This window comes from Acomys minous, assembly GCF_964271855.1.
Source record: "Acomys minous genome assembly, chromosome: 13".
In the NCBI taxonomy this organism is placed as follows: Eukaryota; Metazoa; Chordata; class Mammalia; order Rodentia; family Muridae; genus Acomys; species Acomys minous.
In genome coordinates, this window is record NC_140495.1 from 13,099,084 (window position 1) to 13,116,391 (window position 17,308).

The 17,308-nt window shown below is 52.2% G+C and overlaps 1 protein-coding gene across 1 annotated transcript in view; it reads right to left on the minus strand.

Moving 5' to 3' along the window:
• Positions 1 to 1,857: 1,857 nt before the first annotated feature.
• Positions 1,858 to 17,308, minus strand: part of CCDC12 (coiled-coil domain containing 12) — a 50,224-nt gene continuing 34,773 nt past the window's right edge. The window contains exons 2-7 of the mRNA XM_084754244.1: positions 17,004 to 17,071; positions 4,683 to 4,762; positions 3,549 to 3,610; positions 3,365 to 3,399; positions 2,333 to 2,409; positions 1,858 to 2,204 (exon numbers count right to left, since the gene is read on the minus strand). Of these exons, the coding sequence (XP_084610370.1) occupies positions 2,122 to 2,204; positions 2,333 to 2,409; positions 3,365 to 3,399; positions 3,549 to 3,610; positions 4,683 to 4,762; positions 17,004 to 17,071 (405 nt within the window). The 3' untranslated portion in view covers positions 1,858 to 2,121. The remainder of the gene's footprint in view (positions 2,205 to 2,332; positions 2,410 to 3,364; positions 3,400 to 3,548; positions 3,611 to 4,682; positions 4,763 to 17,003; positions 17,072 to 17,308) is intronic.

Below are 17,308 nucleotides of genomic sequence, written 5' to 3' on the forward strand. Positions count from 1 at the left end.
TCCCTCTTCCTTTTTTGAGACAGCATCTCATGTAGATCAGGTTGGCCTCATACTCACTACATAGCCAAGGATGACACCAACTGATCTTGCATCCAAGTGCAGGGAGAATGTTACCTCAGCTGCTTCCTGTGGCGACAGGCTCTGAATCCAGGGCTTTGTGCACACTAAGCAAACACTGTAACAACTGAGGGACATATCCCAGACTTTGACTTTTTTTTCCCCCCCTAAAACGAGGCCTTGTAGAGCCCAGGCAGTCTTTGAACTGCTGTCTCAGACTCCCAAGTGCTGAGATCACAAAGATGTCCCAACATGCCAGGCAAAGCACTAGAATTTTTCTTTCTTTTTTTCTGTGATTCTTTTGTTTTTTGAGGCAGGGTTTCACTATATAACCCTGGCTGTCCTGGAACTCTCTCTGTACACCAGGCTGGCCCCAAAGTCTGTCTGCTTCTGTCTCCTGAGTGCTGGGAGTGCCACCACCACCTGGCTCATATTGTGATTCTTGTCTGATGTGTATGGGCATGGCAGTTTTTGTTTTTCTCTTTCCTTATTAGGTAGTTCTCTGCCGAATCCCGAAAGATCAGAATAAGATGCACTACTTCATCAGTTTTCCAAACAGTAGTCCAGTCTCAGAGCTGGGGCTGCCGGGGTCCTCAGTCTGACTCCACCCCACAGATCAGCGTCCTAGATGGTATGGAGAGTCTTTTCATCCTTCATTCCCAGCTCCACTTCTGACAGCTGTGGCCATGTCTTTGGAGGGAGCTAGAGTCCCTCCCAGCCTGTGACTACTGGATGCCTTGCCTGGCGTTCACCCCGTGAGCCCCCACGCCGAGCCGCGCAGACCTTCTGACTGCTGTCTCTTAACCTTCCCAAGCCCTGCATCTCCTCTCCTCTCCCCTCTCTTTTCCCGCCCCAACCACCTTCCCTCTATTTTCTGAGACAGGGTTCTGTAGCCCAAGAGAGCCTCAAACTCATTATGTGGCTAAGGCTACCCTTGAATTCGCGATCCTCCTGCCTCCTTCCTGGGTGAGGGAGTACAGGTATCTGCTGCCACACACAAACCCGCAACTTTCATGTAAAAGACTATTTACTTCTGCGTGTACACGCCCACATTACCTCCATGACTCAAGTCCTCAGCACTGCCTGTCCAACCTGGGCCACTGTGTGAAGGACACAGCACACAGAGGGACAAGCACACTGAGTGAGTTGGGGTGGAAGGATGCCCTAAGATACACTGCAGTGCAATCTTCTGGAGGGGAAGCACCACATGGCTATGCCTAGAACCAGTGCTATGGCATTGGTTCTGGAGAATCAGCTCAGATGCTCACAGCTCAGCCAGGATGTCAGAGGTTCAGGCTCCAAGATCACACTACACAAACCCTAGCCTCCAATAGCTCGATCTAGCAGGACAGAGTCCTGTCGGGACCCAGAGCTCTGACTGGGAGAGGAAAGAGTTGTAATGTTAGCAGCAGGGCAGACTCGGGGGAGGCAGCGTGGTGACCTCACAGCTGCGATGGTTCTGTGTGGAAGCTTGTCACACAGGACCCCTCCTCGTAGAATGCCTTCCATTCTCTCACAGTGGGAGGGGTCCCGAGGAATCATGTGGGAGTCTCTCCTGCATTCCTATTGTCAGGCCCTGAGAGGTCTTAGAGGACACTCCCTGCCCCTGTATCTGTGGTAAGAGTTCTGAGATGACCAACGCAGACTTGGATTAGAGACTTGGAGTCTGAAGGACAGTCTTGGCCCCGCCCACCCCTCCAGCCTCAACATGGCTGGCCCACCCCAGGGGTACGGCATTGAGTCACCTCTGCATTCTAAGAGTCCAAACCCAGAGTACCTAGCAAACAGGAAACAGGGACAGGCCTTTAACACATGGGAGTTTACTTCCAGAAGTTAAAAAAAAAAAGCTCAATATACATACATATGTACAAACCTCACTCAGCTCAGACCCACTCAGGGTGGTGGGCACCTTTGGGAGACAACTGGCCTCACCCCATAGAGGCTGAGATGCGGTTGGGCTGGCTCAGTTCTCAAGACCTGAAGTGCTGGCAGCCTAACCCCACCCCTGCCTAAGTCCACCTTCCCACAGGATGAGTGCTGGGTAGATGGGGCACAGAGAACATCTCAGTCAGAGTCACAGGCCTCTTGTCCGATGGTGGCGTCCACTGCAGAGGCCAGGCTGTCCTTCTGGCCTTTCAATCGTTCACCTGGTGGATAGCAAACGAGTGGTAAAGGGCTGTGTTTAAGCCACTGCCGAGGGCTGGACCCCACTGCTGAGGGCAGGACCGCCGACCCTGCTCCCAAGGGCGGGACCCCACTGCCAGAGCGCGCTTACGGATCAGCTCTGCGATGGCTCTCTGGGTCCGCTTTTCTAGCTTCTCCAGCTTCTTGGCCACATCTCTCTTGAGATCCCTGCAACAGGGAAGCTGAAGAATTAGGACGCTTAGGGCTTGCATGCTGTGGCCCTGGGATCTCCCTGAGTGCTCTGGCACTAATGTCCTAAGCAGCCTGAGGGGCTGCGCTGGGGAGACCAGGATGCTGCCTGCTCTGCTCTTCTGGGCCCCAGGACCCACCATCCTTCCCAGTCCCAGTGAGCTAAGATAAGGGGATGTGCACTACAGACCCAGCCAAGGTGGAGACTGAGGCACAATGGTGGATGGCTCTTTGGGATCCTCCCGTTATGTCTCCTAAGTCAGCACCAGGGAAAAACTTGCCTTGGCCAGCTGTCAGCCTTGTTCCGACTCCTGCCACAGCCCCCCACCCACTGCTGGGGCTCCCAGATGTGCACATAAATTCAGCCTAAGTTCTCTGGTTCTGCGGTTCCCACAATACATACCTCGTCCTGTTTCACCAAATTAAAGCACTGTAGTAGGTGCTGTACCCACACAGATTCCCAGGCACAAGGGAAACAGCCCTGACCTCTGACCCAAGGCACAGAGATATATGCCTACAGCCTACGGCCCTTCCCTCGCCCATTTCCCAGCGCAGTCAGGGGGCCTTGGAGGCTTGCAGGCTTGAAAAGATTGGGTACTCTACTTCACAGTCAAAACAGGGGCATGAAGCCATGTCTGTCTGCCCATCCACTCTCTTCACTGCGGTCTCCTGAGCACAAAAGGGTGTGCTGCTCAGATGGGGCCTCCAGAGCAGGTGCGCTCTCAGCCTGCAGAAGAGACTTCAAGGGATAGCTGCTCCTTCGTCCCTTGGGCCCCTCCTCAGACTGCATCCTCGGCCACCACTCACATCCCACTTAGCCCTATTTCTGACTCTCTTGTGCAGAGCTATCCTGCACTGCTTGTCCCCTACCTGTCCCTTGGCTGTCCTCCCCCCACCCCCGACACACACACAAGCCTGCATGGACAACACTTACCAGTCAGGTTTCCGGGGTGCTAGGTTGGCCAGGTCCTAGGGGGAGAGAGACATGAGGGCGAAGGCCCAGCCTGAGGGAGAGTGGAAAGACAGGGCACAGAGGCAGAAAAATGCAGGCAGGTAAGGAAGGAAGCAGGGTGGGAATAGAGACATCTAGAGAAGGAGGCAACACAGCAGGCACTCACTACTTCCTCAATGACGGGTTCTGGCTTGGCAGCCTCCAGCTGCTCCTTCACCTTCTCTTCCACTAGAGGGCGCAAAAACAACACAGGCCTGTTGTGTAGGATAGGCACCGCCCCTCCATAGTGATCAGGGGCCCCAGAGGAGGAGGAACCCAAGCGCTCTTGCTCCTCCCTCCCTCCCTCCTGGGCCCACCCCCCACCCCCATCTCCCAGGCTCAGCAGCAGCTTGGAAGAGAAACCTGGCTTCCCAGGTTGAAGGCAGAGCCAGGGCGCAGACAGGGACAGCAGCAGGCTACAGCTGTGAAACGGGAGGTGGCTTTGTACACGGGAAGTGTGGCATTAAAAGTGAAGGCCCTAAGGATTTCCTCTAGGTCCCCAGACTTACACTGACAGGCACCTCCTGCCCCCACCATGCCATTAGGCCGCTGGGTGGCCCCTTCTGGGGACAGATGTCCGAAACACTAGCAACTATGCACTCTGTCACCAGGGATGTGTCCTTCTGCCTTTCCTTTCTCCCGCCAGACATAAGTCCTGGGTGGCCTCCTGGTGGAGGCGAGGGGCTGGTTTCTCATGCCTCTCCTACACATGGGTGTCCTCCCGGCCCTGCCATTGCTCCACCGAGTTGAAAGTGGATTAACAAGAAATAACTGGGGACCTCTGGATTTTTATTTTTCTGGATGAGCTATCTATTCATTTATTACTTGTACAATGAAAAGTTGGCATTAAAAATAAGGTTAGGCAAGGTGGTGCACACCTTTAATCCAGAGGCTGGTGGATCGCCTGTGAGCTCAAGGCCAGCTTGATCTACACAGTGAGCTCCACAGTGAGACAGACCCTGTCTTAAAACCAAACAAAGCCAGACCCCTGCTTACAACAAAGGACTGTCACCACGCAGCAAGGCCTGTTGTTCTCTTGAGTCTGTGGCCAGCCTCTCTCCCCAGGGGCACAGGACTCACCGCCTTACCCTGCTGTAGAAGGACCCCAGGTCACTTCTACTCCTGTGGCCCCCTGGAAGATGGCAGGTACGAGGGGCTTCCTTCCCGCCCCAGAGCACCCCACCCCCGAGTCTCTGGCTTGAAAGGGCTGCTTTTCTGAGGGTGACTGGAAGGGACATGGGGTGAAAAGGTGTCCGCATACCTGCCACTGGTTTGGCCTGAGGGACCCTCCTCCTCCTGAGGTCTTCATCTTCTGGAACATAGTTCCGAAGCCTGAGTGGCCTGGAAGAGCACAACACAGGGCCTTAAGTACAGGAGTGGGGTGGGGTGGGGGGCGGTTTTCTCCTCTGCCTCCCACAATTTGCACAGACTTAAGCCTCAGCCTCTCACATGTTTCTCAGAGGCTGTGGCCAGGGTGACTGGGGACATTTACTGGAACTGAGGGTCAAAGGCTGTGCCACTTTTATGAGGTCACACAGCAGCAACTGTACATCTGAGAGCAAGGCTAAAGCAGAGCTCCTTAGCATCATTCCTCAGAGAGAGAAAGCCCTCCATACTAGCTCTCCAAAGCCAGCCAATATATGCCACCTAGTCCGTAACTTCAGTGAAAGGGTCTGTGTGTGCAGCCAAGTGACATGAAGATGGGATAGAGAAAGTGCATGCGTGTGTGTGTGTGTGTGTGTGTGTGTGTGTGTGTGTGTGTGTGTGTGTATGTGTGTACCTTGAAAAGGCAGAGCTGCCTCTGTAAGATATACAAAGATTCCAGGAGATGGCTTCTGGGCCTGAGGCTAATAATGGATGTGACCAAGAGGTTGATCTGATCCATACATGATGGGAGTGGCCCACAAAGGCCACGGGGACACGTACAACTTACAAGCTGGTGAGACCTACAAAGTTCATATCCTGAAAGGTTTTTTGAACAGCAACTAGGATAACCCAATCTGAGAGTGTGCAATCATGGGGGGGCGGAGGGAGGCAGAGGCACCCAGCAGGAGACCAAACCCAGGCCTTTTATCTCAGTCTGCAGGCAGCCTCCCAGCTCAGCAGCTCATCAAATCCCAATCACATCCGTCAAGGGCGGTCCCTGGGAAAAGGGGACTCTAGCTACCCTATAGGGCAGCAAGGCCAGAGTTGGGGGAGGGGGGCTAGGCTTAATGAAGGGAGGTATAGACAGTGGACAGACCCCCTAGGCCAGAGAGGCACAGAGGAAACACCTGTTTTCCCTGTTCTATTTTGGGTCCTTGAACTCTGGCCCCTCACAAAGTCCTCGGTTTTCAGGATAGCCTTCCAACTGTGAGAGTTCTGCCTAAGCTAGATAAGAGCACTGGTGGCTTCCCCAGGCCCTAAGAGGGCAAGCCATTCCACAGGCGAGGTGCATGATGCTAGTGGCCACACAACTAACAGTGCTTTGAACTTAGCTCCACCTGTGCCCTGCTCCCAGCTCACAAACCACCTCCTCCCTCCTGCCAAGGGCCCTGCGGCCGGGCTGAACCTGGGGAGCATCAGTCCCCACAGCCCATCCCATTTGTTCAGGGCTAGCCTGCCCCTGTTCCCTAGGCCTGCTCAGGCCTGGGGTAAGCAGCAGGTCACTGGGGCACACAGTGAGAAACTGGAGCCTCTCTGCAGCCATGGCTTTTGTTCACCATAGGGTGGAGGAGAAAAGAGGAATAGAAACTGGGTGTGGGAAGGAAATGGCAGGGATTAGTGAGGGAAGAAAAAAAAATCCACCCCAACCCCACAACTAGATGCAGGTTCCATGATTAATCAGAAGAGGGAGTTCTGTAGCAACAAGCCCCACTTGGGCCCCTTTTCTTCAGGAGGCCACTGCATGAAGGAGACGCAGCAGGGGAGGAGGAAGCCAGAGTGGTCAGACAGCAACAGCCCCGTGCTCCTGCGCAGCTCGACTCATGGAGTAAGCCCTGGTCTAGCTTTCAACAACACCTAGGTCCCATGTTAGGCCTCAGTTTCCATGTCAATGAATATGGAGGCTGTGATGCATACCTGTCTCTGGATTAAACAGGTCTGCTGGGCACAGTGGCGCACGCCTGTATCCCCAGCACTCAGGGAGGCAGAGGCAGAAGGATCTCTGTGAGTTCGAGGCCAGCCTGGTCTGCAAAGTGATTCCAGGACAGTTAAGGCTATACAGAAATCCTGTCTCAAAAAAAAAAAAAAAAGGAAAAGAAAGAAAAGAAAAGATAGATTCAAGCCCTCACCTGACTCACTCTGAGGGCAGAGGAAGAGCCCCCCATACTCCATAAGCCCAAATAGCTGTTCCCTACCCCCCAATAAAGTCCTAATAGCTGTCCCTGGCTCACTGCCAAAAGGCAGGAGTCTCTGGGAAAGGAGTACTGGGTTATGTGGGGCCTTTTCTAAGCAGGTCCAAGATTTAATTCCCTTTCCACAAACAACTTAACAAAGCCAAGCACAGACAGTTTAAACATCCACTGACCGCGCTGGAGAAGCGCCAAACAGCCAGCACCGCAGGGGCTGCACGCAGAGATAAGAAGTAAATATGGAGGGCCGCCTCCTTCCCTTGAACATCTGAAAAGCTGAGCTTCCTGCAATCTCACGGGTTGGAGAGAGAAAAACGTAGTGGAGCCAAGGAGGAGAGGGACCCTGGCAAAGCTCCAGGTTCCCGCTGTGACCCCATCCAGGAACAGGGTGAACTTGCAGCATGTCACTCTGCCACCAAGTCAAGTGAGTTGCCCCTTAGCAGGGGCTGTGAGGTAACTGGATACGCCCTCAGTCCCAAGAGGGAACTCACCTCTGTAGACCAGGCTGGCCTCGAACTTAGGGAACCCCTAGGCCAGATGTTGGTGAGAGGGACGACGATAGCTTCTCTCAGGAGAAAAAGAAATAATCCAGAACTTCAGATGAGCCCCAAAAATTTTGTACATAACACCTCTGTTTATGCATAAACCAGGCATGGTGGTGCACACCTATAGTCCTAGTGTTCAGGAGGCAGAGGCAGGAGGGTCAGAATTCAAGGTAGACTACGTACATAGTGAATGTTAGGTCAGGACAGAATACATGAAATGCTGCCACAAACAAATGAGAAAAACCATGAACCTCAAAGAAAAGTATATGTAGGCAAACCACTGTCAAGAGACTAAAACAAATTAAAGACGCCAATCTTCAATGAAGAAACTGACAGCTGACGTCTCCACTGATGGCATGGGAAACTAAGGCAGTGAAGTTGGGCACGGAGGTGCAGGCCTGTAATCGCAGCACATAGAAAGCCGAGGCAGGTAGACTGTTCTAAACAGTCTTGGCTAGACAGTAAGACCCTTTGCTTGCTTTTTTTGTTGTTGTTGTTTATCGAGACAGGGTTTCTCTGTGTAGTTTTGTCTGTCCTAGAACTCATTCTGTAGACCAGGCTGGCCTTGAACCCAGAGATCCGCCTGCCTCTACTTCCTGAGTGATTACAACACCATCACCTGGACTACTTATTTTTTTAATAATTTATTTATTTGTATTTTATGTGCCCTGGTGTTTTACCTGTACATATATCTATGTGAGGGTGTCAGATACCCTGGATCAGACAGTTGTGAGCTGCCATGTGGGTGCTGGGAATTGAACCTGGGTCCTCTGAAAGAGTAGTCAGTGCTCTTAACCACCGAGCCATCTCTCCAGTCCATCTATAACTACTTTTTAATCAACTACTTTTTCGGATGTTTGTTAAGTATGTGTGCCATCTTGTCTACGAAAGACACTAAAAAGAAAGGGAAAAAATAGATCATTTTAACAAGGTAAGAGAAAAAGGAAATGGAATGGTTACTTTAAAAAAAAAATCTAAAAACTTATGATTGATGTGAAAGAAAAAGGGACAAAAGGTAGGGCGTCAGGTTCTCAGGAGCAGCCAGTGTGCCTCCTGGGCCTTTCCTTACAGCCGAGCAGCCTTCCTTCTGCAGACTGGGTGTGGTGGGACTAACAGTGCCAGCCAGACCAGTAAGGCAAGCCACCACCTATCACCTTCTTAGTGGGCCAGGTGTGTCCTCACACAGCAGTTAGCCATTCTTCTGGGGTCATGGGAGCTAAGCGGTTCTCTCACCCCCGTAGCACAAGGTAGCTACTAGGGGCAGGGAGTCTAGAGTCCTGGACTCCTAACAATATGGCCTGGGCCCGCATCTTGGTTTTGATGCTTTAGAGGCCTGGGCAGGACCATACTGCCATTAGTATCCACATGAAAGCCAGGGCTATCCATCTCTCCAGGCTCAGGTCACCTAAACTGACTACAGCAGAGCCCTCTAGAACAGGCGTCTCGTATCCACACCTCCTGTCAGGACAGAAACAAAGGAGACCCACAGCACAAGGGACAAAGGCTTGCCACAGCTGGCAACAAGCCACCCAGCACACACGGGCAGGGCCTGCCCAGGCCCCTCAGTGCCCCTCATAGCCGGTTAATGGAGCAGACAGAAAGTGGTCTTTGTGCTGCCCATAGGGAAACAGGGTCCCCAGGACACTTTCCCAGTTGCAGATGCTCAGCCCAACGGCCTCTTTCCTTTCTACCTGTGCCGCTCCAGTTCGTCTGGTCTTCACCAGCTTGCTATCAGTTACTAGTGCGCTCTGGAAACTGGGCCAGCAGGGCTTATCTTGTCGGCTGCTGCAGCCCTTTCTCCTCTGAGCAGGGACTGGGGTACAGGGAAGGGGAAGATGGGCTCCAGCTCCATGGGCCCCTCCTAATCCCAGCTTTCAAGTAGGAGAAGGCAGAGGTGTAGGAGAGACAGGCCAGAGGAGAGCCAGCCTCTGTTTGAACTGAAGGTGACAGAAGAGGCAGAGCCCTGTTAGAGCCCCTTGCTGGAGCTACCCCCTCTTCTAGGGGAGGGAACATATCACACAAACCCTGGCTCTGTACTGCCATGTCCCACATGACTGGGGTGTGACCTGACCAAGAGTGCGATCTGACTAGGGGTGCTGAGGGGGGAATGAAAAAAGGACAGACACACAGACAGAAAAGCTGGGATGAGGCGGGATGTATATGCACTCACTGCACAATCCAGAACCTCAGCATGTATATTACCTACAGCCAGTGCAGAGGGGCAAGCTGGTGAGGTAGGAGTGCTCTGCAGATGAGCGGCACTGGGCTGTAAGCACCCAGGAGGAGGAGGAGGAGGAGGCTGCAGTTGCTAGTTAGTGTACATTTGCCTAAGTAAGTATTCATGTTTGGACCAAGAGAAAGTGTTGCTACCCCTCCCAGCTTCCTCACCTGGAGAAGGCTCTGCCACTCCTATGGTCTGAGGCTTTGGTCCTTGATCTGGCCAAGCCCATGGCAATAATGCTCATCCGCCCAGGGCTTCCTCAGCTCCCCATACTGTAGCAGCAACAGAATGTCACATGGTCAAAGTAACAATGAAGACACCATGGCCTTTCTAGAATGAACACCAAGACACACCACACGAAGAGAAAGTGAGGATGCAGGTGTACAAATGAGCCTGCGGAAAAGATGTGCCTACCCCAGGAATGGCCCGCCCATGGAAAGAGCGAAGAAGCCAGCCTTAGAGGTGGACTCCCAACTTAGACGGGGAAGGTATTTCCAGTGTCCCTTTAACATCTTTCAGATGCTGAAACACAAATTCCTCACACCAGTAGATGTATGTATACAGTCACATCCAGATAGCTGCAGTTCTGAGGTAGGTCATCACACAACCATAAGTAACGTCAGCACGGCGCTAAGTGTGTGAGGGGAGATGCACAGGGCAATGCTGGCAGCGTTCACATCTAAGTAGACTCTCTACAGTGGCAGGGAAGGCCCACAGCAGGACCTAAGCTCCCGGGATCAGAGAATCAGAGAACAGGCCTGACGTATAAAGAGACCAGTGAGCCCCATAACTCTAGGACAGTGACCTTTGCATCACATGCACTGGACCTCCCATAAGGTCCCTCAGCCTTGGCAGCCAGTGTCTGAGTTAAGCCTCGCTATTTCTCTACAGGAGGTAGACAGACACTAAGGGCACCAGTCAGGCCCCACAGCCTCCTCACTTAACAGCCTCCACTAATATCCCCAGCCCCACAAGGTGGCTCTGACTACCCTCTTCCCTTACATGTGCCCCCTCCCTATGTGAAATAGGCAACCACACACTATGCACGTGGCTCTAGGCTCTGCCCTGCAAGCTCAGCACTCGGTCTACACCGCCACCCATTGAGAAAAGGAATTCAGGGGTGCCTGGGGAAGAATATTACAGTAGTCCTTGGGTGTTGGAGGCTTTTTTGTTTTGTTTTTTGAGACAGGGTTTCTCTGTGTAGCCTTGGCTGTCCTAGAATCGCTTTGTAGAGTAGGCTGGCCTTGAACTCACAGAGATCTGCCTGCCTCTGCCTCTCCAGTGCTGGGATTAAAGGCGTGTGCCACCATGCCCAGCTATGCCCGCTATGTCCGAGGCATGAATGAGACAATGGGATGTATCCCTAAGTACCTGAGAAGCTACTATGGACCCAGGTACAGGTAGGAGTGTGGCTGCGTCACAACAGCTACTTCTAAGTTACGTCTAGGAACCTTCATGGCCAAGTCATGGGGCAGTGGCCAGGCTGACATCCTGTTGAGTTATTTTCTAAAACAGACACATTTATTTGTATCTCTTTTCCCTATCTCCTCACCCGGTTATCTTAAAGACCTGAATGGTGCTGCAGCAGGCTTATAGCTGCAGGGGTTCTGGGTTTGGGCTAGCCTGGAGATTCAGGGGACATCACTCCTTAGAGTGTTTTTTTTCTACACCTTCCTATGCGCCGGATAAAGTCCGTGTTCCCTGTGCACTGTAAAGCCAGGAGTGAAAAGGATCTGAGATTATGTATCCGGCTCAATCTTATCACTGGCAAACAAGAGTCCAAGAGAGAACTCGCTCCTGGAGGCCTCACTGTCTTTGCCTACCTCCACATCCATGCTTTCTGCCTACCCTTAGGCACCGGACCCTCTTCTCTCCCAACAGGTCCTGAGGGTTCTCCAAACTCATCCCACTGCCATGAACCCTTGTAGAGAGATGGCAAGACTGGATGAGCCAATCCTTGCGGTCACAGCTTCCTCAGTTGGCCGCCTGGGTGTCCGTCCATCCCCTCACCCCCGATTCCCACCCCCAATCCCCCTCCCTCCACCCCCGCCATCATCTAATTCCCTGAGAAGCTATAATTCCCCAGTAAGAGACAAGCTGTATCTCTGCTCACAGTAATGGACTCCAGGTAAGTTCGAAGCTAGGACGAGCCTGCAGGGTTCCAGAGGCCTGCAAAGTCCAACGTGTCTCACCGTGAGGCCCAGCTATAACTCCACAGAATACTACGGGAGGAAGTGGTGTTCACCCCACCACCCTGGCTTGCAAATGCCTGGGTCTCTACAGAGCTGCTGCATACTGTATCCCACCCTTGACCTGAGCCAAGAAGACGTGGGATGGAGGAGGGCAGGATCCTCCCGTGTGGAGGAACACTGAAGGCCGAGGGGGTGGGGCAGGGCCATGTCCCACCTGGGGACCATGCAGTGAGCAGGGACGGCTTCATTTTCTCATTGGTGACCCAGAAGGCTGCATGAGCTCACTGTTCCCACCCTACATATCAGACAGGACGCAGGGAGAGGCCCGAGTCAGCCCTACTCCCTTTCAGCTGGGACATTTTAGCTAGCCAGGTGACTTCACCTGCCTGGCTGTGGTTACCCCATTGGTGCACCACACCCAGCCCAGAGCGGCCAGAAGACTTCAGAAAAGGACTCTGAACGTACAAGCACAAAGAGCCTATGACACGTAACGTCCTTTTTTTTCACACAGAAAGGGAAGGCTCCAGTGATGCTCCCACCCTCTTCCTACACAGTAGAGGCATGCCCACTGCAAGTCACAAGGTGAGTCAGTTTCACCGTTGTCCTAAACCAGCCCTTTTTAAATTTGGTCTTCCTGACTCCCACCCTGACCCTGAGAATTGTGAGTCAGGAAAGTGGTGCATCCTGTTACAATTCCCACTGTAGCTCTGGTGAGAGAGGGAGCCAGGGCCATCCCACTGCCTGTGACAGAGACACCTGAGCTGAGGGTGGGAGTCGCCTTGTGGTGAACAAGACAGTGGAGCAAGCAATGGGGCATGGGACCCAGTCTGCACAAGAGAAGCCTGGTACCTGCCAGCATTAAGTGTTGGCACCTGGCCTGAGGCTGGGGGATCAGAATTTCTGATCCATAGAACCAATGAAATGCTAATAAAAATGCCAGCAGCGTTTTCTTTAGTGGACACCAACAAGTTGGCTGTTAGCGGGGGCAGGGGCAGAGGAAAGTTTACAGACAGTCTCATGGTAGCTTAGGGTGGCCTCAAACTCACAACAATCCTCCTACCTCGGCCTTGCAAGTGCTGGGAAGCCAGGTGAGCCACCACATCCAGTTTGACCATAAAGTTTTTACAAGGAAAGAAAGGCCTAGAACTGCCAACGCAGGGAAAGCAACTGCGCTTTCAGTTCCGATTGCTCAGCTGAGGCAGTGTGACTTACCCTAGGGCAAAAAGCTATATATAATATGTAGGCCTGGAGCCTTACTCTGGATGTGACTTTCAAACCCAGAGCCACTCTATCTGCTTGGGTCCTACTCGTTCAGGGCCTACTGCTGATGTTTTTTTAAAGTGCATGATGATCTAGCTATACAAATCAATTGAAATGGTTGCCAACCAAGCGTTAGTGTCAAGGTAATCTGGCCTCTGAGAGCGGTGCCAAGTGACCTACAGGGCCACTGGGACAGGTGGCTCTCGCTGCCAGCACTCAGGTGCTCACGGACAGCAGGTCCCTGGGGTCATCTGGTGGTTATTAGAGTTCAGATGCAATGGCTAGGGAGAAGTCTCCAGGTCAGGGCAAAGGAGAAGTGGGGAAGGAAGGAAGGGGAAAAAGAGGCTGCCCTTTCCTCCCTGTGAGTCTGGGTCAGCAGGCGCCAGGCACAGCTCAGCCTTGTCCCATCCAGCCCGGAACTCAGGCACTGACTCTGTAGGTCCCTCAGTGTCAGTCCCAGGATGGACCCACAGAAACACTGTAAAGCCGGGTGGAGGTTGAATAGGTCTTAGAAGTGCTCTGTCTTCCCAGCCTGGGTTTATGTCTCCCACCCTTTCACTCTGCAGGTCTAGGCCTCTGAATTCCATCCTAACTCAAGCCATGTGCTCCTTGAGGCCTCGTCCTGCTGCCCTCAGCTGAAGACAGTCTAAGTAGCCACCGTTCTCCACAGGACACTCAAGGCTGCTGTCTCTCTGGCCTCCCTCCAGCTCACCTGCTCTGAAGTTGGTTTCACTTCCAAGGAGGCCACGAAGTCAACTTGCTCAACTGTGACCAGCCCAGAGCCCAGCCCTCCAGTGGAGCTGAGGGTCACCCCTGCTCCCTGAGGAGTCCTTGCTGGTGTCCACAGGCATCCTGCATGGAGTGCTCACCCTTTGCTTCATCCTGCCCTTCCTGGAGAGCTCAAGCCATGAACGTCATAGTCTAGGGGCCAGCCCAAGGGTCTGGCCTCCTGTTAACTGGCCATGTCTACCTGGGACACGCCCTGTGCTCTGAAGGCATTCCAGGAGGAAGAGCCTGCTGTTCTCCGGGAGCCGCAAAGGCAGCTGCAGTTCCTGGCTAACTGCTCCCATTCCCGAGCCAGACAAGCTGCACAGTACTCCAGAGAGGAGAGACAGGAGAAAAGCAGACCACACCAGCTGACACAGAACTTCAGCAGGTGTCTAACAGGCTTGGTCCTCAGCTGCTTTAGCTCTAGCACACACAACCTCTTCAAACCTGGCGGGTGAGGGGGCCTTGGCATGGCCTCGAAGGATGGACCTTTTACTGACAGGAGCCTGGAACTAAGCATCCCGTCCTCTTTCTCAGTTATGCCCTCACCCTCCTTGAATCAAGAAAAGCCACATTTTGCTGTACTGTGACATGGGTTTGCCTCTCCCTTTTGGTCTCTGTTTAAAAATAAAAGCACACATTACTGATAGTTAAAGCCATCTTGGAGCCAATTGCCTTGACTCTTCACCAGTGTCGGCCTGCAGCCGTCTCTCCCTGTGTTCGCACTGTTTTCTCTCAGAATCTAGCAGCTTATCACACTTCCTCTTGTAAACAGCCTGTGTCCCTTAGGGAATGCCACCATCTACTGCTGTCTCCCAGGTGTCTGCGGTGTCATCCCGCACAGCACACAGCAGATAGCTGTGAAGCTGGTACAGACTGGGTAACATGTGTGCATCATTTCTAAATTTGAGTCCTAATCCTCAACTTTCTCTTTGCTGCAGCAGCACCATCTCTGAGATCCTGCCACATGGCGGCCTAACAGCTGAGTCTCTTACTCACCAACCTGCCTACTGCTAACCAGCGACCCTTCTTTCTCAGGGAGGAAGGTGAGAGGAGACCACCCAGTGTATCAGACAGCCCAGAAATGAGACTCAGGGCTCCAGCTAGAACCCATGAACCTCTGGCTTCTAAGCAGTGAGTAAGAGCAAGGGAGACTATGCAGGTACCTACCCAAAATTATACAAGTCTGAGGGGCACTTGGCAAAGAGACCCCAAGGTACTATGGGCTCCCCAAACCACAGAGCACAGTATGGAGCTGACTCTACTACTACTACAAGACCTCTCAGAATAGAAAGCTGTTGCCATACTCTGAATCCAAGAGAGACAGCAAGGACCTTGAAGGACTGCCAACAGGATGATGTGAAAGGACTTCCTAACTGATTGATGCCTGCTCTGAGACATTCCTTCACCCTGGTGAGGCTGATTAAGGGCTGTGGCGATAGGAAAGCCTGCTCCAGTGTGACATCCTGGCTTCATCTGGGGAGCCCTCCCTGCCCACAGGGCCATCCTACCTTCTACACCAAGACCTATCCTCCAAGCAGCAGCACGTGTGCATGAAGGACACTATCCAGGACAGAGGAAACCAAAGATGTCTGTTTATAAAGATGCAAAGTCTAACTTGGCCACATCCCAGCTCAGAGCAGAGCAGGAAGGGGTAAGCATGAGACTTCAGGGACGTTAGGTTCTCTTGGCCTGTAGGATCAGTGGCACAGCTCTTCCCAGCTCTACATGTTGGTTCCTGCAGAATTCCCATGATCTTTTTGAAGCAAAGCCAACATGGGGAACTCTGTGAAGAGCACTCCCAAGTTATGAGGGAAGCCCTCATGTCTGTGGTCATGACGGAAGACTGGCCAAGCCCATCACATGTGTTGAGCATGGTTAACTTAAACTGACTCAACCAGACAATGTTTCACAAAGTAAGGCAAACGCTCTAACTATAAAGGGAGAACAAGCAAAGAGAGGGAAGAAGTGGGCTCTGAGCTAAGCTCCATGTGTCAGAGAGGGACTCCCAGCTGGGGACGGTGGTGCACACCTACAATCCTAGCATCCCAGCGGTGAAGGCAGAAGGATCATGAGTTCACTGGAACACGTGGCCTGGACCGAGCTTTACATACAGGTGAAGAACTATGACCTATTTTTGCAGGAATGTAGAACACACAAAAGGTATGTGACAAGACTGAATGTAACAAGATTGTAACACAAGCTAACAGCTCGACCAGTGGTTCTCAACCTAAGATCATTACAAAACACAGATATTTGCATTACAGCTCACAACACTAGCAAAATTATGGTTATGACTAACAACAAAAAATAATTATATGGTTGGGGCTCACCATTACACGAGGACCTGTATTTAAGGACTGCAGCAATAGGAAGGTTGAAAACCACTGTTAGGTGATCTTTTTATGCACTGGGTAAAGACTGCATATTCAAATGCTAATTTCTGAACCAGCAGAGAGATGATCACAGGCCAGGCTTTGGTATTATTATCATATTTTGTAAACATTCCTTCCAACACCTTGGGATTGGTTTTATTAAAGAGCCAAAGTGGCCTATAGCAAAGGCAAAAGAGGAAGACATGACTTCTGGCAGAGATAAGGACTCTGGGAAAAGAAGCCAAGAAGCAGAATTCTCCTAGGAGACAGGAAGAAGTCAGCCATATGAAACTGAGGAGAGGTACCGAGCCATGTGGCAGAACACAGATTGATATAATGGGTTAACAAGATTATAAAAGCTGGTTAGGAAGCAGGAAGCCTGCAATCCCAGCACTCAGGAGGGAGAGGCAGGCAGATCTCTGAGTTTGAGGCCAGCCACATCTACAAATGAGTGCAGGATAGCTAAGGCTACACAGAGAAACCCTGTCTCAAAACACTCCCTCCCCACTAAAACAGCTAGTTGGGAACAGAGTAAGCTAAGGCCTAAAGCTATTATAAATAAATATGTCTCAAAAAAAAAAAGTATAAATAAATAAATAAGTCTCCATGTAATTAGTAAGACCTGGAGTGGACATAGAAAGACCTTAGGCTATAACCACTGGGCTACACAGTAAGCAATGAAGGAATATAGGGTCAGTTCTAACTAGTGATAGGGTTGATCTTTTCAGGTCTGAACAAGGCAGTCATAAGAGCAATGCTCAGGCCTGAATGCAGCTCTGGACAGATGAAGGTGGAGAGCAGGGCAGGGTGGTGTGGGGAGAGCAGGGCAGGGTGGTGTGGGGAGAGCAGGGCAGGGTGGTGTGGGGAGAGCCCCACAGGCTCTCTCTACCTGTGCTTTTCATCTTCGTCATCTTCTTCTCGGAGCTGCTTGGTCTGTGGCTCCCCATCTTCCCTGTCCTGTAATGAAAGCAAGCAAGGCGCTGGTCAGATGACACTGCTACAGGAGTCAGGTCAGGGTTAGGGGAAGCTGACAGGGAAGGGCAATCAGGCCAGTTATCTGATGGGTGCTGTGTAGGAGCCTGGTCTTCCATGTTGCCTTCCCTGGGCAGTACTTAAATCTCCACAACCCTCCCAGCACTCCTTCTGTGAATTCTAGGTCAGCCTGCTCTACAGAGCAAGCTCCAGGACAGCCAG